This window comes from Camelus bactrianus, chromosome 5, assembly GCF_048773025.1.
Source record: "Camelus bactrianus isolate YW-2024 breed Bactrian camel chromosome 5, ASM4877302v1, whole genome shotgun sequence".
NCBI classification, from domain to species: Eukaryota; Metazoa; Chordata; class Mammalia; order Artiodactyla; family Camelidae; genus Camelus; species Camelus bactrianus.
Genome location: NC_133543.1, coordinates 20,552,546 through 20,576,992, shown reverse-complemented (window position 1 = coordinate 20,576,992; position 24,447 = coordinate 20,552,546). Strand labels below are relative to the sequence as shown.

The following is a 24,447-nucleotide window of genomic DNA, read 5'->3' as shown; positions in this document are numbered from 1 at the left end:
ATCTAGTGGGTTTGGAACTTGTTTGATGATAAGAGGATGGAAATATGATTGAATGCAAATATGAATGAATGGTGACATGAATATGGTTTTATGCCGTATTTCAGTCTTCAGTTACTGTCATCATTCTTTTTACTCCAATAGTGCATTCATATTCTCTGTTCACATTGCTGACAATCCATGAAATCCTGACTTCACTGCTTTCCTCCTTCCTTCCTTGGCATCTGCTTTTCCTGGGATTCAAAGGGTAAACTCAGACATAAAGCATTCTCCATGAAGTTGATAAAATCCAATGCACTGCATAGAAAGTATTTGTGTACAACGGAGATTTCCAGGACAGATGTTCGTGGGTCACTGAGCCCACATCTCTACAGCTGGTTTCAAATAACGCTCATTTATTCTAGAGGAACTTCTGCATTCTCACATCGCCCACTGGTGGTCACCAGATGGAGAAAGGCTTGCCTTCCTGATGATTAACGATTCCTTGGTGCCTAACATGGTTATCCCCCAGTTCACTGGAGCTTTGTATCCCAAAGGAAAGCAGTACCCATATCCTAAGGTAAGTAATGTGGGAGTGCTAGTTTCTTCCCTTTCTCTCTGCACCAGTGACTTGACTGATGGTATTCTCTGTTCATGAACAAGTTGTCTTTGGAAAATAAAATAAGCCTCCTTCCTTGTCGACAGACACATCATTTTAGAGCCTGAGTCGTCTGCACACAGTGTTTGTGTAGGAAGAGGTAAAGATGATTCAGGGGTGCAGGAATTTTGCTGCATTTCTCTCCTTTTGACGCTCTCATTCTTTACCCCTCACCTTCCCAGTTGAAAAGAGGATGAGAAAACATCAGAGGCAGCGCTGCCGCCAGGGCAAAGGTTTATCCAGCGTATATTCTGAGAGTGGTTAATAGATATTATTAAGAAGCAAAAAGTGCCACAGTCAAATAAGTTGGGAATTCACAGTTAAAAAATAATCTAGCTTTTTTCCAGATGATTTCTTAGAGCACTTAATATACTATATGTTAATGTGTATTATAAATCTCCTATAAAAAGTAGACTGAGCATAAAGAATCCCCAGTAAGGAATAGACTAAGCACAAAGAATCTCAATAAAAAATATACTAAACATAAAGAATCACCAGTAAAGAACAGACTAAGCGTAAAGAATTTATTAGTATTAATTTTTTTAACATTTTTTATTGATTTATAATCATTTTACAATGTTGTGTCAAATTCCAGTGTTCAGCACAATTTTTCAGTTATTCATGGACATATACACACTCATTGTCACATTTTTTTTCTCTGTGAGTTATCATAACATTTTGTGTATATTTCCCTGTGCTATACAGTGTAGTCTATTCTACAATTTTGAAATCCCAGTCTATCCCTTCCCACCCTCCACCCCCCTGGTAACCACAAGTCTGTATTCTCTGTCTGTGAGTCTATTTCTGTTCTTTATTTACGCTTTGTTTTTGTTTGTTTGTTTGTTTTTGTTTTTGTTTTTTAGATTCCACATATGAGCGATCTCATATGGTATTTTTCTTTCTCTTTCTGGCTTACTTCTATTAACATCCGTATTATTTTGGCAGCGCATACTCTGGAACATACTTTATAAAATCCTGGGGCAGAGCCATAGCCAGGCGCAGCTAGAATAGATGGAATTGTTTTATTGAGTGAAGCAAATCTGGAAATCCTGCCCGGATAGCAAGACTATTTCTAAGCATTGTGTGAGACCTCTGGAAGCAGGCTGCAAAAGCAACTGGAATGTATTGGTTTTTCTATTATATGCCTTTTTTTTTTTTTTTTACATTGAAATATAGTCAATTTACAATGTTGTGTTAATTTCTGGTGTACTGTTACATGCCGTTTTTAATTACTTAAGGTCTCTTGTTTTAGAGTTTATTTTCGCCATGTTTACATAACAAAGAAAAAGTAAAGCCCCCCCTTAGCTTTAATCATGTAGAGATGTCTTATAGAAAACTTCCTAAATTTCATTTTACACGTTTTAGCTCTTAATGAGGTAAAAGATGTCTGCTGATTTCATTTAGAAGCAATTTTGAAGCCATTTCTTTAGGGAGTTGTATGCTGTGTTTCCCAAGTATGATGGTTTTATACCTTTAAGTTTGTGCTTTACATGAACTGGGCAAGGCACTGAAAAAATTACCCACCACATGTATTTTTCTACTGGTGCAGTGAAGGTGTGGTCAGAGGGGAGATGACTTTCTTTATTTTCCTATCATCCACAAGACTCAAATTATCCAAAGTGGGGAGAGAGGGAAGGAAAGGAGTGAGTATGAAGAGTCAGGAATATGACTGTCTCCCTAGTGAGATTCTGTGCTGTCTCCCTCCCCATCCTGTCTTCCTTCCAATAGGCTGTCATATCAAAATGACTGACAGCTAAGGAAGACAGTGGGTTTGAGAGGAATCTGATTGCATGACTTTGAAATATTTTTAGAGTCTGCTCTGAGCATAGATCTGAATGCGCAAATACTCAGCGCTCCTCAGGAAAAAAAAAAGGCAATTTGACCTAACAACAAAATAATTATATTTCCCAAGACATTTGTATTGTATATGTCAATAGGCAAGACCGTCACCCAGAACTGTTCAGTCTGTGCACTGCGTGAAGGGAATAAAATCAGCCCCAGGAGAGAGGCCACTTTCTGGAATTCATTCCCCAAGAGGTGTGGGGATTTTAGGGTTCACGTGTAAGAGCCATATGTAGTAGCTGCATCTTCAAGCTGCCTTCCCAGTTACAGTGCTTGAACTCGGACACTTGGAGGCCTCATAATTTTATCACAATGGAGGCAAACAAATGGACATATAGAAACACCTGAAAAAATCTAAATACGTAAGCAGTAAATCAGAAGATACTGGGTTGGCAAACCTAGACATTTTGTTATTATTTAATTAGTTAATATTTATTAATAGTAAAGTGACACATAAAATAGTAACAATGTTTGTTTATTAATTTTGTAAATCGTGTGCTAATAATATGCTATATATTTTCAGAGAGACTTAACTATTTCTCCTCATTCGGCCGGCTTCACGGCTACATCTATTATACAGATGGGCAAACTGAGCTTGTAAAAGGCTAATAAATCTTTTTATAAAAGTCATGGTTATTTTGAGAACAGAGAAATACCTCAAATTTATTGATTGTGTCTTTCTCTCTAAAACTACCAGAAGTTAGTATCTGAGAAGATAGAGCTGGAATCAAAATATCTCCTTGTCAAGTTAACAAATATATGTGGTTTGCTCCATTAACTGCTAATGACTTAGCTCTGTCTGAGTGGCTTTCTTAGATATCCTCCCACATACTGCATGGACATATGTAATAAATGACGTGTGTAATGCATGATGCATGTAATACATGATGAAGGTCCTGAGTGTGTATTAGTGATTACCCTTGAGGGAGTATTTCAAGAAAAGATCAATATTCTAGTGGCCAAAGCCGAGAGAAAGAATCTCGTCTTTGGGTGGTTGTCCCTAGAAATACCTGCCCAGGTACTTAGGGACAACAGGACTCAAAGAAACTCCATCTGGATTTTGGTCCTTGTTCTCAGAATAAATTTCAGTATCATTTTGGGCATGTTACTTGAAGTTTCAAAGCCTCATTATTTTCTATTCTGGTTTTAAAAAAAATGTTCTTTTTTTCCCGTAACAGATACGTTACTTTGATTTGCTTTTACTTATGCAGTAAACTTTCAAAAAGTGGTACATTAGACACTGAAGTAATGAACAGAGCTCACACTAAATTGTGCTTCAAATTAAACTAGATTAAAAAGAGTGCAGAAAATACCCAGTGTGGTCAGAGTTACTAATGAAATACTTACACTAAATAAATATATTTGTGTTTTTACTTAATTCAGCATGATTTAGAACTCATAAAATACCCTCTCATTAGCAATTCAGCACAAAAAAAGATGCACAGTTCTATCTCAGCAACCTGAGGTTAATCTTCTTAATTAAAACATTATCTCGTTTAATAACAATTTGGTTGCCCATAAAATAAGGTTAATTATTATTGAGGCTTGTGTTTCAGAATCATAGAGGAAAGATTCTGTGGATTTACAGTCTTTGTAGCAAATGTGAATATAGAAAAACAAACAGATGAACTCCTCTAATCTGCAAACTATTGAAACAATAAAATATGAAAAAGGTACAAATGAATTTGCTTGCAGTGTGCACTTAATTTCAAAGCTCTATGGAAAGACAGAAATCAAATTGAGATTATAGAATGCTAGACAGATGAATTTTGGAAACAGCTTAAAGTTTGGTTTTTGTCTAAAACTGGCCACATGTGTTTGCAACCCTTACCTTGTTTTCACGTAGAAGCTAATTGGGGTATCAGTGATCCTGTGCAGGAATAAGCTTACAGTCCTACAGACCTGAAAAAAGCTGCCTCCATATATGCTAATAACCGTCTATATCTGTGACAAACTATGCCATAAAATTACGCATCGTTGATAAGAACTCACAAAAAAATTGATCAAACTTGGTTTATCTTTGTCTTTAATCAGTTTATTGAAAGATAAAAAAGATAAACACAGGTTTTCACTAACTAGAAAAATCAGTGCCTTAATTATAATGATTATTTTTAATTCATGAGTTAATGATTATTTAATTAATTACATACTATCAATTAATACACTACTTGGGCACTCACAAATTATATCATCTTTTTTTGTTTATCCATATAACAAAACGATGAGCTAGTATTATCCACAGGATGAAAACCTGCTTTGGCTCAAAACTTCCGACTGTGACATATTCTCAGAGAAATGTCTCATTTTTGATAATCAAATAAAATAATACTTGAGGATCTTTAACATCCTGTCCATGGTCCATATCCAGTAAATAACAGTCACAATGTGAACCCTGACTTCTCTGATTCATAGATTAAACTGAACCAGTTCTCAGAATGGTGCCCTTGGACTACCAGTGTCAGCCCCACCTGGGAAAGGATGAGAAGTGCAAGTTCTCATGTCCCATCCAGGCATCGGAAACGTGGGAGGTGGGCCTCAGTAGGCAGTGGGTTAATAAGCCTTCCAGACCCCCCGGATGACTTTCTTGCAAGTTCATCCTTGGTAACTGCTGACCAGTTAACACTGACATAGAAATATATACATGATTATCAGTGTTTTATCAAAATTCACATACTAGTTATAATTATCTGGAAATCTTGTAAAACACAGATCCTTAGGTCCACACCTGGAAATTCCGATTCTGGGTCTGAGTACTGGTCTGGTTGGGGCCCGTGAATTTGTGTCTCTAAGGTTCTAATCGATGCTATTGGATAAAGAACAGCACTTTGAATGACACCAACAAATACTCTGTCCCAGCTCTAAATCCTACCATACTAGCTAGAGAAAATTTACCATACGAGCTAAAAAAACCAAAAACCAAAAACCGAAAACAAACAAACAAAAAAAAAACAGGGAAAGACCAATATTTTCAGGAAGGAAGCAAGCAATTTAATTAAAACAAAAGTGGTGTAAAAGGGAGCTCCTAAGTGGGGTAGAAGACGAAATTGCCCAAGACGTACGTGCCCAGGCACTGGAGGGTTTTAGAGCAAGAAGCAGCTTTACAGAATTTGACACCAGAGCCTTCTTTCTGAGACAGGCTCATAGCTTATCTTCCAGGAAGCCCTTTATCATAGGAACCATTTCCATAATCGCTTTTTATAGTCACTGCATTTCTATAGTGAAAGCCTTTCCAGACTCCTGACTTTGGATCAAACTTCTGACCTGTGTGTGATGCACTCCCACAGATGTGCTAGTCATTTTTTAAATTAAGACTTTATTTCTTAAGAGCAATTTAAGGTTCACAGAAGAACTGAAGGGGAGTACCTACCCTCTGCTCCCACTCAACATCTCCCACCACATGCTGTGCATTTGGTGCAATTGATGAAGCTCCATTGACACATCGTAATCACCCCAAATCTGGAGTTTACATTACGGGTCAGTCTCGGCATTGTACATACTATCAGTTTGGACAAATGTAGAATGACATTTCTCCATCATTATGGTATCATACAGAGTACTTTTCACTGCTCTACAAATCCTCTGTTACTTCATCTATTCATTCCTCTTCCCTCCCCTCCATTCTAGTTACTCTTAATAACCTAACAAAACATTCTTGAGGCGCTATTACTGATTATTGGTGGAATGCATTATGTTGTATCTGGTCCTGATTTAACTCTGGGTTTTGTTGGTACCAGTTCCTTGAACGGGAATCTTTCTTTGTTATCTTTAAATCCGTTTTATCATTCTCTTTAGATTTTTGCCAGGCCTTCTAAGTCAACTCAGTCTTAATTTCCTAGTCCTTCTCTGTGTATCTCACGTGGTCTCCTCTTAGCATACCCCTTGTACCATGGTGATATCGGTGTATCACTCAGAAACACATGGAGCCGCAAACAGTCCATTGATTCTGTTAATCATTTATTCACATAAACATTCTTTCATTCATTCATTCAACATGCACGAGATATGTTGGTGTAAGTTCCCATTTCTTCCTTGTAAGAGTTCATAGTATATTTAGAAAAACTCTGAAGGCCATTACCTGTGAATGAACTGAAGCAACACTACAGCAGTTAAGAGATCCTGGGCTCAATGCTGCTTCCCTCAGTGACTGGATATTTGACCTTGCACAGTTTGCTTAGCTTCTCCATTTTCATCTGGAAAATAGTATAAATACATCTTAAGACTACAGTAGGAACCTGTAATAAGATAATTCACGTGATGCTTTAACACATGCTGTGAGCCTGGAACATGCTAACTACTATACAGCCTAGTTATTATTGCATAAAAGTTGACTTAATAAACTTAGATTACATTTTTTTAACCACTCTGTTTCTACTCTTCCTGCCAGGTACATAGTGAGGGCAATCTACTCCATGGCGCACATCCCAAAACTCACTTACACCTCATCTAGCATTTCGTTAAAATTTAAAATAAAACTTATGATGATTAATGCATTGAATAGATTAGCTGTTGTGGAATTTTAAGCATGTGGCATCTGGATTGGGTAGATTTTCTTTTTCTTTTTCTTCTTCTTTCCTCTTCATCTTCCTCTTCTTCTTCCTCTTCTTTTCCTTTTTTTAATTAGCCATGCTTTCTCCCCATTGCATTTCATATCCTATAGTGTGAGTAGCTGCTTGATCTACTGGTTGTTTTGTGAAGCCAGCTCTTTGGGTGTCATTCTAGGGAAAGAACTCAGCAGCACTGCCTAATGAACAAAGCGTCATGATTTTCTGTCACCTTTAATTGTCTGCCTAAAATGTGAGAAGCAGCAATCTACAAAAACAATTGAAAGCAATCAAGTTGTTGAATTTAAAATCATTTCTACTTCAGAGAAATTAAACTTTTTCCCCATTCTAACACAAAATTGTAAAAGAATCAAAATGTGTTTTCATTCTTTCTCAATATATTCTAATGCTTAATGTATTTGCGTTACGACTTTCATTTTCTCAAAGGCAGGTCAAGTGAACCCAACAATCAAATTATATGTTGTAAACCTATATGGACCAACTCATACTTTGGAACTCATGCCACCTGATAGCTTTAAGTCAAGGTATGTAATTTCAATTTCACTTTTACCAGAAAATAGATCTTTTAACTCCAATTATCATTTTGTTGCAATTTAGAAAGAGATGTGATCAGCTCAACAAATTCACTTGAGAATAAAGCTGAGGTTGACTCCATTTGTGCAGAAATGAACTCATTCTGGGTCTCTTGTTGTTCCCTGGAAGCATTTAACATTTTAAGGTGATTAGCAACACCACAAAATGACTAAATATACTGGTACCAAGAATTAGATCTTTTGCAGGAGATATAACAGAGAAATGGGGGCAAAGGATAATTTTCCATTGAATTGTCTTCCTGAAAATAGTCACTCCATGTTTTTAAATGGCCCTCTTTAAAAGAATACGATCTTCCTAAAATGTGTGTAATTTTCCAACTTTTCCCCCGTAACTTGCCAATGATTCCCTAGCTTTGTTCTCTAGGCAGAGAAATGTAATGAGATTTTGCTTTAAAATATCTTACCTAAGAGTCCTGCTTATTTAAGTCTGAGTGGGAAGAAAAGAAACACATTTATGTGCTCAGAAGCATAATGTTAATGCTAGCAAAATCTCTAATATTTGAACAACTAATCAAGTAACCACGTGGGTTCTGAAATCCCCAGTGGTCTCAAACTTCAAAGGTAATTCTTTCAAATTTTGTAACCCTTTGAAAATCTGCAGTAGCCCTGGAGATGGAACAAGCAGCTGATTTAGGAAAATAATTTCACACTATATTGAATAACACGAAGATACGTTTAAAGTTTGTTTTGCTGACATCACAGTAAATACAGGGTGAATGCTTCAAGTAGAAAGTCCACTCACATGCTGTTGCATTGATATGCTTGGGAAAATTGCATCATATTTGGCATTTTCACATATAGAGCAGTGGAGATTTTTCCTCCTTGAAAAGTTATTAAAAGTTTATGGAACGCTTACACTGGAAAGGCCCCCATTAACTATCTAACATAAGCCTCTCCTATTATTGATGGAAAAGATGGGGCCCAAAGGAAGAGTATGCTTGAGATAGAATCTTAAGATTAGTTGGTGGCACAGGTGGAAAATGAAGTAAAGCCTGTTTCGAGTTACAGAGCGTTTCCTCCAGGCTGTGATGAAAGACCTTAAAGGGCCATCACAGTGGACAAATAGAATACAGTAGGGTTGACCAAATCAGAGAGAAACTTCAGCTTCTGAGCTCGGTCTACCAGCCATGAACGATTTAGACATAAATGAAGCAATTATAGAAATTATTAACATTTTACTTGGTCTTTTTGTCTTATTTGTTGAGTGCTCTGAATGAACAAGAAACGGCACTAGACTGGAGTGTTTGAGTCACATCTCTACCACCATTTTATCATATGACCTTAGATAAGTCACTTTACCTCGCTCTGAGTCTGAATACCCTAATCTTGAACTACTAATTTCTAATTTTCATCAGGCTTTTAAATGTTTGAGATGGAAGTCAATTTTTTAATATCAAGGTTTCTTTCTAATAGAAGATAATGATTTCTGACCTTGATGTGGCTACCTAAGAGTCTTTCTGATGAGTTCACAAGATAGGAGATGGCGGGGTCATCCAGCACAAAGGTTCCTAAAGACAGAATCGGTTGTCATTTATTAGAGTATCAGTTAAGTGTATATCTCTTTAGTATCTGAGGTAAAATATGACAGAATTAATCACCTGTTGCAAAAAGATACCACATTTCCTTAGATGTTGGAACTCCAGTGTGCAGAATGACATACTAGATCTCTCTAAGAATGGGGAAGAATCCTGTGAAGAATACATTCTTAAATGTAATTCAGGTATGCTGGTTTAGCGCTGAACTTCGTCTACATTTGGGGAGAGTCACGTAATGCCTTGTCTACACAATACATGCAGTGAGTTTCCTTTTTCTGCCTCATGTTTATGTAAGTGCCAGTTGTGGCATGTGAAATCCACCAAAGTGTATGATTTCTTCTTTTTGTTGGAAAACTCAAGATCAAAATTTACTTCAAAGTGGTGCTTTCAAATATTCTCTGTGCTTCAGATTTCATATTTCCTTAGTCATTTGTTCCTGGTGAAAGCTTCAGTCCAGTTCACAGAAAAGAAGAGTGATTGATGCATTTCATGTCATCTGCGTTTAGCCACTCTGAGCACAGGTATTACTTTGATGGGCCTAGAAACACACAAACGTGAACAAAATAGAGATATCCGTGTGCAAATCAAAGAAAGCTGCATTTATCTGACTGCATATCACACGGAAATCAAACTCTTACTTTTCCTTGACTTTTGTACTTTAGGATTATCAATATTTATAATTTTTAACACTTAGTACTTTGACCATATGGAAATTTACCATGAAACTGTTGTGCCTCCCTAGTTGTATAGATATTTGAGATCTAAAAGACCATATCATTTTTTATAATTCATCAGTTAAGGTCCTGAAAATAAAAGATGACATACTCAAGAGGGATAATTGAAATGCAGTTAATTAAGAGACTGTTAACAAAGATATGGGCAGGTTTAAAAGGAAACTCACAAAGGATGGGAAAGCAACATAGAATCTACACTAGCAGAAAGCTTTTACTGCCCCAGGACAGAAGGAGCAAGGGGCAGGCTCACTTATGAAACCTGAAGAGGCCCGTAGCTGAAGAACAGGATGGACCAGCAGGACCTGTCCATGGACAGAGCAATTCAGCCATTGCAAAACCACGCCTGAGCAGGGCGTGGGTCCTGGAATAAACCCTCTGTGCCCTCCAGCTTCTCCAGAGGTCTCTCGGGCTGGGCATCCTCACTATAGAGTCCAGCCTCTGCAAACTGCGGGGGTGGATTGTGAGGGGCCAAATTGGAGAACAGATCTGACAGATGGAGAATACTCAACAACTGCCTTAAGAAATGTATCGTTATTACTTTAGGGATCTGCTGGAGACGTCCACAAGCACACACGAGAAATTGTCTGAAGCCATGTCAGAAGTGTTCTACCTGTTTCTGTCCCTGTCTTTTTTTCTCCAGCTTTGTGTGTGTGTGTGTGTGTGTGTGTGTGTGAGATGCAAGTGTCTTTCAATCTCTCACTCTCTCTCTCTCTCTCCACACACATGCGCACACACACAAGCACACACATACATCTATGATTTACCTAAGTAATACTTGTGCTTTTCCTGAAAAACTGCCATTTTTTTCCAAGTACATTGTAGATCATGTAACTGAATCTTGTTTCTGTCTATGTTGGACATGGAATTTCTTGGTAACATGTGGTATCCTCTATAACTTGTTTTCCTTTATCTGCCTTCCTAATTTTCTTTACTGTGGCATTCTTAGATCATGCTAAGCTAACACAAATTTTTATTTTTTTTGAGAATGTTAGATATACTGATACACAACTCAGTACCAGGACTAGTAACAATATCCCCACTTTTACTAGTGGCAGTGTTCCCATAGGTGTTGCAAGTCTAGGCACCTTTATGGGAAAATTTAGATAGGAACTTAAAAATATATAGTTCACTTCTAGAGGAAAGTTTTTGCAATCATGAACCATGCAGATTTTGCTACAGGCTAGACATTTGTTACATCGTTTTGGAGAAGTGATTATCTCCTGTGTTCATGCATCTCCAGGCCGAAGGATAAAGATAGTGGTTTGCCTTTAGTTTCTCCGTGCTCTCTGTCCTTGACATTGTTTTACTTACCTGAAATCTTTAGTCATCTAACCTTTGTGACCAGTTGTTTTCAGCCTGTTTCATTGATACGACACTGTCATATTGCCCCTGCACTCCGGGCTTGACACTGCCATGCTTTTTCTTCCTATTTAATTGAAGTTTGTCTAATCTTCATCTCTTATTCTGCCAATGAATATCTGGGCCTTCTAATACAGTCTAATAAATAAATTTATCTACGTTGATGGAAGTGACCCTTCATACAAGTAATGCATAGTTATCAACAGAGGTCTTTGGAGGACACTAGCTATGCGTTGGTTATGAATGCCGTGACAATGCACTTATAAGCAGAGATCTTGGATTATCTGGAAGAGAGTGAGCTCAGAGTAACCAGATGTGAACAGAGAGTAGTGATTGGACAGGAGTGAAAACACAGGTGTGACTGCTGACATACCTGTGTGCCGGTGATCCTGGGGACTCCGTTCCACACACCCTTGTGAACAATTAGATCTGTGCCAGACCACCCAGCTAATAGAAAGTCTTCCTTGACTTGAGTGCAATCCCTCTAACCCGCTTGTCTCTGTCTCTGTGGCTCAAGAGGACCAGATCCTTGAGGACTTCCTGGGTAATCCAGAGCCATGGAGACTAGGAACAAGCAGGAGACCAGTTATAAGGAAGGGACATTTTCGCTGGCCACTGGTCGTGGGACACCAGATCTAATGTGTTCATGAGATGGAGTTCCAGGACAGCCACATCCGCAGCAGGCAGGCCAAGGAGTGTGGCATCTCCAGGTAAGGGTACTTCCTTACTTCCTCATCCAGAGGAACCCTGAATACTTACAAGCAAACTGAATAATTTGGTATGAATCATAAGGAGATGTGCACCTAGGACCCTAGAACAAAGAAATAAAGAATATAGGATGTGATTTAGTTAGTAAATGTATCTCTCCTCCCTCCTTATGTGTCAAGTTCTACTTTATCTTTCATTTTGGATGTTTCCAACACTTCATCTTGGAAATTTCAATGGTTTGAAATTACCCTAATGAACTTTACAAGTTGTATTTTGGGGAGAACTGTCATCCTTATAACTATAGGTACCAAGATAACTCACACAAGACTAAATTTTGCTTATGAATATAAGATACATTATGTACAAACACACAAAACAATCATACTGTTTAATCAAAGAGAAATGCGAGTGATATGACTATGAATAATTTTAACTTAATTTTACACCTAAGTTAATGTTCTCTTTTAAAAACCATTTATTCACCAGAGTTGCACCAGCTGAATTTTAATTGTTTTTTAAGTATGAAGTTTTTAAAAAGTCAAGATTTTCTATGATACATAAAAAATATAATGTGTCAATGTCTGGGAAGACATTGAAAAGATGCTCTTGCAATATTTCAGTTGAGGGCTACTTTGAAAGGAAAGACACTCAAGATGAATATTTAAATTTGGTGGTTGTTCTGTTGTTAGTTATTTCAAAAAGTGCTCATATTAGTTCTCATTTGGCACAAAATATAACATTATTCGCTTTAGCTAGTTGAGACCAGTTTCTGATCAAGTTTGAAATTTTTCTGTATGTCAGTTTTGTTCAAATTTTTCAAAAAATATGACCACGTTGATTTTGCAGTCTTCGGTTAGTTGTTTACAACAATCAAATTAATTTTACTTCAATTTTGTACAACATTTATGGCAATTAATCAGAAATGCATATTATCACAATTCATCATTTTCTTTTCCTGATTGATTTTAGTACCCACTATCACTTTTCTCCATGCTAAATCTTCTAGGTAAATTTCTTAAAAAATTAATGCCTATATTTTTCCCTTTTTAATATTCACACTGCCAAATATGGTTGTATATTTATGTAAAATAAATCAGTTTAAGCAAAGCACAGTGAAAGTGAACAAGACATATTTCTTTAAAGAATCACAAGATTTGACCAAAGATTAATCCTAAACCATCACATATTTGATTCTAAGTTGCCTTGTTAGCTCTAGTTAGGGAACTTTATTTGATGATTTACTGAGTTTCTAGGCAGTTTTCAAGTGGGACTCTGCTGGTGATGAAAGCTGCTGGATGTCTTGGAGAGATTGTTGGAGAAAACAGGGCAGGTCTCATCATATGACACTTATGTTTGCCCTCCCACTGACGTCTTCACTCTGATGGGCTAAGAGGTTTTCTGGAGGAAGTAGTAACTACTCAGTATTGCTAGAAATGTGAAATTCATGTAGCTGAAGGTCTAACCCAGATGTGTCTAAGGACAGGTGACTTGTATCACAAGGTTTTTTTCTTCCATGGGTGATTTTTTTCTAAGTCACATAAAAACTGGATGGATTAATTTTAAGAAAATGTTCATGGAGGGCATTTTATGAACCATTTCTAAAACATCGCATCTGTTCTGAAACTGGGCAGGTTTGTTGGAAATGTTTTTTCCTTTTTATCATAAATTGAATTAGTATTGAAGATTACATTTTGTTATGTGTGGGTTGAGGGATTTTGTGATATATTATGTAAATTTCCAAATGCAGACTCTATTATGAAAGAAATATAAACTATAAAGGGAAGCATGTAAGCATTCCCAATCTAATACCAGCTTGAGGATACTGTAGGCCCCACTAATTAGCGTCTTCACTATGCCAAAAAGTCAGTAGCCCTTCATCTCCTTCAATTTGATTCCTTCTTTGTTTTGAACTTTTTCAAATAAATTAGATTTTTAAATTGTAAAAAACAGTATGAATAAGATTGAGAGTGGTCTTTGTCCCGTTACTGAAAAGACTGAAATAAACTATTCATGGCTCTGTGGCTCAAGTCCCAATGGATGAAGTAAAATAACATGAAAGTCTTACATAGTAAATAATTATTAAGTCAGTCATAAGCTTTGCCTTTTAATTGGTTGTTGTATGTATTTTTGAAGAAACAAAATAGAATATAACTTAGAAAATGTATATTTTACATATATGTTAGTACTATACTGATCAATAGAAAATAACAAATTATTTATAAATGTCTAGCATCTTGATTATTTTGTTTTTCCAAAAACTCTCCTGTGAAATCATTCACTTTCAAATTTATTCTCAAATTTTCTGTATATTTATATATGTATGTATATGTGCATATGTTTGCATACATATGCCTACACATATATTTGTATTCATATATGTGAATATTTGAAGAAGTGGATATGTATATATACATAAATAGAAATTAATGTGATATGACATCCTTATAGTGTTCTATTTATTCTGCATATAAAATAACCAGTATATATTATTGGTACTATACAGGTTCCCTGGCTCTGAATGTAAATTTCAATTTTGTTTCCAAACTAGAGAATACTACATCACTATGGTTAAATGGGTAAGCAATACCAAGACGGTGGTCAGATGGCTAAATCGACCCCAGAACATCTCCATCCTTACCGTCTGTGAGACCACGACTGGTGCTTGCAGTAGAGTGAGTATGATTTACTTTCCTTTATGCTTAAAATAACACAGATTATGCTACCTCTCTAAGGAAAATTAGACAATCTTTTGTGCAAAGACTTCAATATTTAACCTCTAAAGGTAGTAGAAGAAGAGTCATTCTATTAGGAGTGTATACTTTAATCCATAACTCTTTCATACTTTGAAGTAAGAAATATAGATGATAAACAGAAAAGCACAAACTTAGCTTTAAAACAATGAATTCTTATGTAGTATAAGAGTAGTCCAGACCATCTGAGTTTCATTCTCAAATATGGGCTTTCTCTCCACATTTTGGCAGTGATTAACTTGAGAATATGGGATGTTTCTTTCCTGTCTTCTTTAAACACATTCCAAAAATTCAATTTTTTCCTGTAGTTCAGATTAATCTTCTAAAATAACGTCTCTGTCTTTAAATCAAGTAAAAGTCATTAAAAAATTGATTCTTGAACAATTGTGTTTTGAAAGTAAGTTATATTTCAGTTTCTATAATCATATTTATAGAGTCCACAATAAGTTATGTATAATTTTCAAGGATCTTAGTAAAGGAAATACTTCAATAAGTTTAAATTGTTATATTACATACTTGGTAAATGATTCTCAATTATTTAACAACAGAATTTTCAATGTTATGCTTCTGGACAAGATGGAGTAAATGTTACCAACTTACTATTTCTATAGTAATTAACTATAAAACTTTACAAAATACATTTAACAACTATATTCAGAAGTTGGGCAATAAGAGAATCAAGATATAAATGGTGAAATAAACTTAGGACTTTCTATTGGTGAGACGTTTGAGACCACAGTTCAAGGAGATGGAACCCAAGAAAAACACAAGGGTATCACTGATCCAAGAAGGCAAGGAGAATCAGTTTGAGGCTATTGTGGCTGAAATTTGCAGGACAAGTACCACAAGATGGGAGCTATACAGAAAGAACTTCGGCAATTTATGTAAAGGATCTATTAAGTTTTTATCTCAGTGTTTAGGTGGGCAAGTATAGGATATGCCAGAAAGAAAAGCAAATAGAGAATCTGCCGGTTGTACAATGCTTGGAGTCTTTGGAGTAATGAACATCAAAAATAGACATTTCTCACTGAAAACCCTATGTCTTCAATTCAGAGTCCAGAAAGAAAATGTATTAGGAATAGAGCTGTTCTAGACTCCTTCTAGTAAATCTTTAAATTAAACCTTGATGGAATCAAGTGATCTGCCTGTAAACTAGCTGCCTACCAGCACAAAGTTTACCCTTAAAAAATACATATTAACTATAAAAAATGTAGTATTCACAGTATCAATCACACAATTTAAAGGTACCATATATGTAGAGACACAGAAAATATAACTCACTCACCTCCCCAAAAATAGTAAATAGAAACAGACTTACAAAGGATATAGATATTGGAATTAACAAACACATTTGAAGAAAAAAGCTATTAGAATAATATTTAACAAATTAAAGGGTGGTCATAATTAGTAAACAGATGAGAATTTTCAGGAGCAAAATGTAAACTATAAAAACAGAACAATGGAATTTCAGGAACTGAAAAAGATAGTGTCTGAAATGAAAAATTGCCTGGATGAGCTTAATAACAATTTAGACACTGTTGTAGACACAGAAATAGAAACAATTCAGACAGAAATCCGGAGGAATAAAAGACTGTGAACAATGTGAGCAATGTGAACTGGTGTATATGTGAAATTATATACACACAATGGAAAGTTTTAGATATCAGGGCAGAAAAAAGGTAGAAAACAATGACTTAAATATCTCAAATTTAATAAAAATGATTAATCCATATACCCAAGAAGTTAGCAAATCCCAACTAGAATAAAGACAAAGAAAAAAATGACTCAATACATAATAATCAAATTATTGCAAACCAAAGATTAAGAGGAAAAAAAAATTAAACTAGTCTGGGAGAAAAACACGTAACATACAGGGAAATACAATGATGAGAATTACTACCTATGTTTCATGAGAAAAAAATGTAAACCAGAAAGCAATGGAAAGATATTGTGAAAGGACTGAAAGGAGAAACTGTCAAGCTACAAGTCTATGTCCTATGAATATATCTGTCAAAATTGAGGACAAAGGAAGATATTTTCAAATAAATAGAAACTGAGATAATTTGTGAAAATAGATCTACACAAGTAATAGGAAATGAAGTTATTCAGGCTAAAATAATTGATATCAGATGAAAACTCAGATCAAAATAAAGGAAAGAAAAGTAAATATGGTAAATATGTGAGTAAAATAAAATACTTTCTAGTATTCTTGAAAAGAAAAAGTGGTCAATTGTATTAATAATATGGTTTTAAAATTGGAAATTGGTAAAAAAAATGAACTGATAAGTAAATAATAATTATTATTTACAATTTGAAATGAGTACCTTTGCATATAGGTAAAATCTCTAACATATTGTGATTTAGTTTTCTTCATTTGAATACTTTCATTATAGAATCATTTTTCTCCAGAGAAACCACAAGATATTTCATAAATTCCTACATGTAAACAGCATTACTAAAATTTATTTCATCTACATGTATTTAACTTGAGATGAAATTAGTCTGTTTTTGTTTTCGGAAATGTAATTTTGATTATGATCCTGCGCAAGATTATTTTAAAGAACACACAATCTTTGTCATTTCAAATGTCTCACTGTTTTCCCTAAGGGAAAAAAAATTGACTGTGATCAAGAGTGGATTGAATGTTGACAGGATATCAACTTTTTAATTTTATGCCTGGCTGTTTGCCCAGTTTTATGGAAGGACTTAATAATTTTGTCCCCTGATGACGCCTAGAGGTGAAAAGAGACAGTGTCAAAAAAGTCTGAATGAGGTAATCAAACAGAGCTGGAAAATGATCTTCTGTCCCTGGTGGCGTACTACGGAGAATTCTGACGGAGTTCACCAAAGAAAAGACTTTACAACTGAATGATCATTTAACCCCAATTCTCTACTTACTCATTCAGTGGAAATCAATGATGACAATGTGTTCTCTCATGATATTTCACCAGCTGAAGGGGGGAAAAGCATGCCTGAAGGATAATAATGTTTAAAAAAAGAAAGTTAGATGGATGTGGGCTCATTTTGTTCTTTGGATGCTTAATGGACCTAATTATTTTATTTCAGAAATATGAGATGACATCAGATACCTGGCTCTCTAAACAGGTAGAGTATAGGAGGTCTCTTCATGTCACATTTTGTCCGTCATGTCCATCCTATTCACTCATTTGTTATGTATAACTTTCTCTCAAAAGTTATTTCAGTCATGTGAATTTAAGACTCTGCTGTGTTGGACTAAGTGAGTCTTTTCTATTAAAATATTTATGACGTGGACTTTCTATGACATCATTTGTGAAAAAGTTACTTCTATTTTTTATGACTTGTAATTTGTAGAATAAGTACCAGAATCCATTTTCAGCATCATTCATGTAAGTAAATGTGTAGAAGAAAGAGAGAAAGTTGTGACCCACTAAAACGAGAAGCCATCGGCATGGCTCAGATAGCCCAGAAAATTGACCAAACGTCCCCATAAATTGGTTATGTGGCGATTATTCAGATGAACATTTCTTTCCTTAGATATATCCCAGCTTCAGTGCTAGTTTGTGATGTAATTGATGCTGCAATCCTGATAATCACAGTAGAATCACTACCAGTTATCTCCACAACTTGGTTTTATCCTGGACGTTTCAGAATGAAACACATGTAATTATTCAAATATAGCTGAGCCCATTTTACTGCGAACTTCATCACTGCTTTTGCAAAGGGAAGTGTTTTGTTTGGCTTGTTTGGTTTTGATTTGTTTTGTTCTTCATAGTGATCTTTTTATATTCTCTCCCCAGGTGCCATATACATCTGTGGTTTCAATTACCACCTCCAAATGTATAGCCCCAGGCATCTCACTTCTCTGAGTTCTGAAATATCCAAATTCATGCTTAGCATCTCCTCCTAAATCTGTAAAAGTAACTGTGCACTCCACAGATTCAAAGTGAACACATCCCTCTTCTAGTCAGTCTATGTCTGCTTATCACAGGAGCCAAGGACATATGTATCCATCCAGCCATCAAAGTCAGAAACCTGGTAGTCATTTTTGAACATTTTCTTATCCCTGTCTGCATATGTTATTCATCGCCAAGTTGTTTTGATTTTAGTTTCAAAGACCTCAAGTCAGTTTACTTGAACCAATTCACAAACGCTATACACGATCAGGCTGCAGGCCCTGCAGATTCTCTTTCACTAGTGAGCTCTCAGTCCCCTAGGAACCTGCCAGCCTGTTGTCCACACTGCAGGCTGGCTGAGTTACCTTTTCAAAATATATGTTTGATTGACACTACCCACAACACCCACATAGCATCGTACCATCAACACTCTCACAACTGAAACAATTTTTATCCCCTTTGTTCTACAGACAAAGACCAGTATCCTTAAAGGGTATCTAGAAGGGATTAAGTTGAAAGCTTGTCCAGCTCTGGGTCACACCATCTTTTTTCCCATTTTCTCCATTAGCCCTCATATTCACAAGAGCTTTATATGAACTCTTTCTTCTCATCAGAATTCTCTCAACTACTTTCTTATGTGAGGCTGCTCATTTTTTAAACCTCAGCTTAAACCATCTTCTTAAGAAGTCACTTTCTCCAACCCTAACCAATTCACCCCCCCCAGTAAAGGCTGAAGTCAAATATAAACTTTGTGTAATGCTTACACAGTTAGTTCTGTGGGGGTTTTTTTTTTTGTTGTTGTTTTTTTGTTTTTTTAGTTCACAAGGGCAGGAATGTTACTCATTTTTTTGTTGCCCATTGTAAAACAGATGCCTCATATAGAGTCTGGTTATAAGAAGAGATCCATATATACTTGCTGAATAAATAAAGAAAAAGAGTAAGAAGGATTGTGAATAGGTTAAACCTTTGCTTGTCTGAAGTATAGGCATGTCTGTCTGCTTGCCTGTCTATCTATCTATCTACCTATCTCTCTACCTATCTACTATATATATATATCATCTATCTATCTATAGATATCAATATGAACTATTTAATCTTAGGAAATGGTCAAATTGAAATTGGGAAAAAGACTTTGATTTTTTTAGCCAATAATGGACTTTTACAAAATTAAGTTACTGAAAATTTTTTAAAAATGTGAACAGTAACATAATGTATTCTAAACTGCCTGCATTACTAAGCCTGTTTTGCTATCATTCTTATTGCCAGTAACATTCATAATAGTCCAACATTCAACAACATAGTGCTCTTTTAGGATTATGTTATCTACAGTTTAAATCCCAAATTTATGAATATTTAATAGAAACTTTTTAAAGTAAAGAAATCAGTTACCAATTATTCCATAAGAGAATGCAGGGACTGGTTTGTCACAGTCGACTTTTTCTCCAGAAGCTCTAAGAGAATTTCATTAAATACCTAGAATTCAGTGAAATTTAAAGGATGAGAATGTCGTAGTAGTAATTAGATGAAGCAAATTTCCAAAAAATTAGAACTTCCATGTAATACTCATGTGCTTGTCTTCTGGATAGTGAGAAGAGTGGAGAGAAGGGGGCATGTTTGCCCTAGCTTTCAAAAGACTTACCGTTGGGATAACCGGTTTGAAAAATGTTTGGTCAGGAGATAGTGTTTGGTATCCCCAATTCGTTGTCCTGTGTGTCATAAATACTGACTTGTTTAAGGCCATAAATATGGACAGTGAGATTGGCTCAACTTCTTTATTTGATTGTAGGAGAGGCTCTGCATGGAGCTGAATGTTTATAACCACTTACAGTCTAAGAGTGAGGGTTTTTAAGCCCAGCAGTGTATTGGAGATCATGGTCTCCATCTGCTCCTTAAATGGACTGTTTCTAAGATACCAGAATTGGAGGAGCGGGGACTAACATAAAAAGGACAATGCTCAGATATCTCCATACCATAAAAAGCAACTTATTTTTGGAACAAAGCACAAGCGGAGAGTGTTAAGGGAGGAGCCAATAGTTTGGAGTAAATGTGGTGGATAAAATGATATATGTAACAAATATTTTTGCCCATTGTACACATGTGTTCATCTGTTCAATTATATGTAGGTCTCCCACTGTGTCCTAGGCAATAGAGCTAAAAAAGATAAAGTTGCGAACTTAGTTTAATTATTACTTGCCTAGTGAAGGAAGTCAACCACATAACAGAGTGCATTGAAAGTCATGATGGTGATGAATGCAGAGTATTAGTTAGAATCTCTCTGAGGAGAGATTTCCTAACTAGGAGAGACTCTAACTTGAGAGATTTGGAAATGGTTTCTGTCCTGAGTTTAAGTAAAAAATGAATAAAATTTAGTACAAAAAGAACAACTGAAGGATTAGTCCTGACACAAGAAACCCCAGGTGCAAAGGCAAAGGGAGAGCTATTCTAGAGGAACAAGAGACAGAGCATGCAGAATTATTGACTCTATCGTAGTTGAAAAGTGTGATTCACTCAGTCAGGCGTCTTGTCAGCATTTATTACATGCCCAGTAATGCAATTTTCCCATCCTTGAATTGTGTTTCTTCAGAGTTTTAAATTATTGCACGTATCATCTTATATCTTCATGAGTGTCCATGAAGTAGACAAGGAAAATGATATCCTTATATTTCTATCACGAGATGTTCTTACTAATGAAGCTAGAATCAGACTCTTGAGAATACTGAAGTAGTTATTAATTCACTTATTCGTTCAGTAAATAATTATTAAACACAGTCACTGTTCCAAGTGCTGAAGACAGAGCAGTGATGACTACAATGTTCCTGCCTCATGGAGCTTACATTCTGGAGGCACACTTCCTACTTCCCTATCTACCTACCTACCTACATGCAAATATACACCCATGCATTCATATACAAACAGATATATACTTACATAAAATATAATATGTTGTGACTCAATAAAAAATATTAAAAAAAAGTAAATAAAAAATATATACTATGTTGGATGGGATTAGGTGGTATGGAAAAAATAGACAGTAGATAAAAGGGGGATGAGGGATTCAGATAGAGTTGGATGGTCTGGCTTCCCCATCACACTTTACATGGCACAATCAGGAAACAACTCATTGATAAGGTAGATGTACTGCAGAGATATGAGAGAGATAAGAGAAAGAACCACACAAAGGGAATGAGAAGTGCAAAGGCCCTGGGGCAGGAGCACATACAATGAGGAAGCAGGAGAAGGGGAGACAATGAAATCAGAAAGACAGTGAAGGTTCAGGTCACCTAAAAGCACTTGTAAGCCAAAACCTACTGAGAAAACCATACCAAAGTCTTTCTTTATCCTTATGTATAGGCACTCTCACTAATCCAAAAGAAAGAACCCAATCTTTTGTTTGACATATCTATTTTTCTTACTGCTTCCCCTGGAGCAAAAGAAAGCACTATGTGTATAGCCTCCACCATTTAATTTTCAAAAACAATGATATTGATTTAACATCCCACTGGAGTTCAATTCAAACCTCATCCAGTGGGCATCTGTATTTGTGTGTTTGTAAAGGGGTGAGCAGTGAGGATGGGAAATTTGAATTAAATTATTTTCAGTGGATTCCTTCCAGTTTTGCAGTCTGTTCATTTTTGTATTTACAGTAAATTCATGTATACATTATCAAAAATGCATCTTCAATAACTTGAGTTGCTGAGTAAACGATTTTAGAAAAATGTATTATATATTGTATGCAATTACATTTTCTAAATTAAAAAAAATGATTTTGACAAACTGGTATAGATGTTCACATTTTCTTTATTTTTGAAGGATAAATTTCCAAACACAATCTTATCTCATATGAAGGGATGAAAGTTCCTTCCTGAACCAATTTAAAAAGTGTCTTTAGTCTGGCTGTGAATCACTTCTATCCAACATGCAAGAGACGTTCCCATCCATATCACCACTCAAACACACACATATACGTAATCCATCATTGTGTTCACTTTAAAAAATGCTATCATACTTTTATTTTTTAAATAATTTGACCATTTGCCAAGCTAAACCAATTATTGGTCTTAGCAATAATTGACAGCACAGTTTTCACACGCCCTTCTGAGATTGTTCTATGCACTTCTGTATTTTAGAATGAGGAGCCCGTGTTTTCTAGAGATGGCAGCAAATTCTTTATGACCGTTCCTGTTAAGCAAGGTGGCCGTGGAGAATTTCACCACATAGCTATGTTCCTCATCCAGGTAAGTGCTGGCTTCTTCCTGTGGTTTTGTTTCACTGCCATCATGTTCCTGAAGGCCCATTTCATGTGGCACCTATAGTTCATGCCTGTGAAATCCAGCCGTGGATCTAACCCAAGGATGTTTTAGGAAGAGATCCCCATTTATAGCCATAAATTCAAGATAGACACAAAACGGCCTCAACACTCAATAAAATTTAGTGAGCTACACATGTGTGCTATGAGTTGAGGGCCTTGGGATATAGAATTTAATAAATGAAAAGTACCCAACCCCTACTTTCGAAGACCTGAGGAAAATCTAGAGAAGTTTTTTCATTCAACAATATCACCTATTTGGTACAAGTAATATTTTCAAGCTGTAATAAAAGTTTTAAACACCTGAAGCAACCTAAATGTCCATCAAAAATTGAATAGTTGAACAAGTTATGGTACACCCACACGAGGAAATGCAATGCAGATTTTAAAATAGATTTAAAATGGGAAAAAACAGATTTTTTATGTGTTGCCAAAGACACAAAATCTGTGTTATATTTTTATGGACTTTTTGATTAAAATGAGGGTAAAAGGTTATTTTTCTTCTACACTTTCAATGAATGTTAACCAGTTTATATAGTTTTATCTAATTATAAAAAGACTCAGTGAATTCATAATAAGTGATTTAAATACAGCAAGATTAATGAGTCAATTTGGATCTAATTGCCAATAACAGAGATTCATGAGAAATAAAGTTTCCTTCAAAATCAAATAAACAGTCTAATCTCACAAGTAAATGACAATTTATAAGGATAAAACATCGTGGATAAATAAAAATCTTCCATGAGAGTTTTACAAACACACTAGACAAGAATTAATTTCATAGTTAACAAAGTATAGAATAAATATAGATGTGGCAAAAGATCCCTAAGCACCCGGGCTATTTTTATGTTACATGCTGTGTTTTATGAACATTCAAGTCTTGTGCATGTTCTCAAACTTTTATCATTATCCATATTAATACTCACTTTGGGCAACTCAGTACCTTGAATTCTTAAAATCTTATGTCAAGAGTGTAAAATGTAACAGTTGTTCAAGGTTTGTACTATTTGAGTAATTGTCATGATTTTAGCATTAATTGTAATCAAAGCAGAAATAAATAATTTGACCATACATGATTTCCACAATAGAGATGTAGATTAATTTTTATAGTATTATCATTAAATTAGGAAAATAGGTTATAGACTAATGTATAAAGTGACATCCTTTACGTTCGAAATAAATTAATGTATTCATTTATGAATAAAATTTTTGGTGATTCTATATTCAACTACTTAAATAATTATATCTGACAAGTGGAATTAAGAAAACATTTTTTGTTTTTTATGTGAACTAGAGGAAGCTTTACTGGCAAACTGCTTTACCTGATAAACTTTGGTACCGAATCATGAATTTTGTTATCATAAATACTGAGGAGATATTTTGGCCAAAAGAATAAATCACACCTTCCAAGTCTTAAAATTGACTGTAACATCTTATTGAATTTTTAAATATCAGAATTTATATTCAAGAAACTGTATGTATAAAAAAGGTAGTCAAAATTACATACAAATTGTGAATTTTTATGATACAGTGAAAGTAGAGAAAGAGA

At 35.4% G+C, this 24,447-nt stretch overlaps 1 protein-coding gene across 2 annotated transcripts in view; it reads left to right on the top strand.

The window, feature by feature from the left end:
- The window catches only part of DPP10 (dipeptidyl peptidase like 10), a 556,919-nt gene that overhangs the window by 475,103 nt on the left and 57,369 nt on the right, over positions 1-24,447 (top strand). For both annotated transcript variants that reach the window (XM_010973252.3, XM_074363531.1), the window contains exons 9-13: positions 402-556; positions 7,465-7,562; positions 14,516-14,639; positions 17,784-17,822; positions 22,720-22,827. In XM_010973252.3, coding sequence (XP_010971554.2) covers positions 402-556; positions 7,465-7,562; positions 14,516-14,639; positions 17,784-17,822; positions 22,720-22,827 — 524 coding nt within the window. The remainder of the gene's footprint in view (positions 1-401; positions 557-7,464; positions 7,563-14,515; positions 14,640-17,783; positions 17,823-22,719; positions 22,828-24,447) is intronic.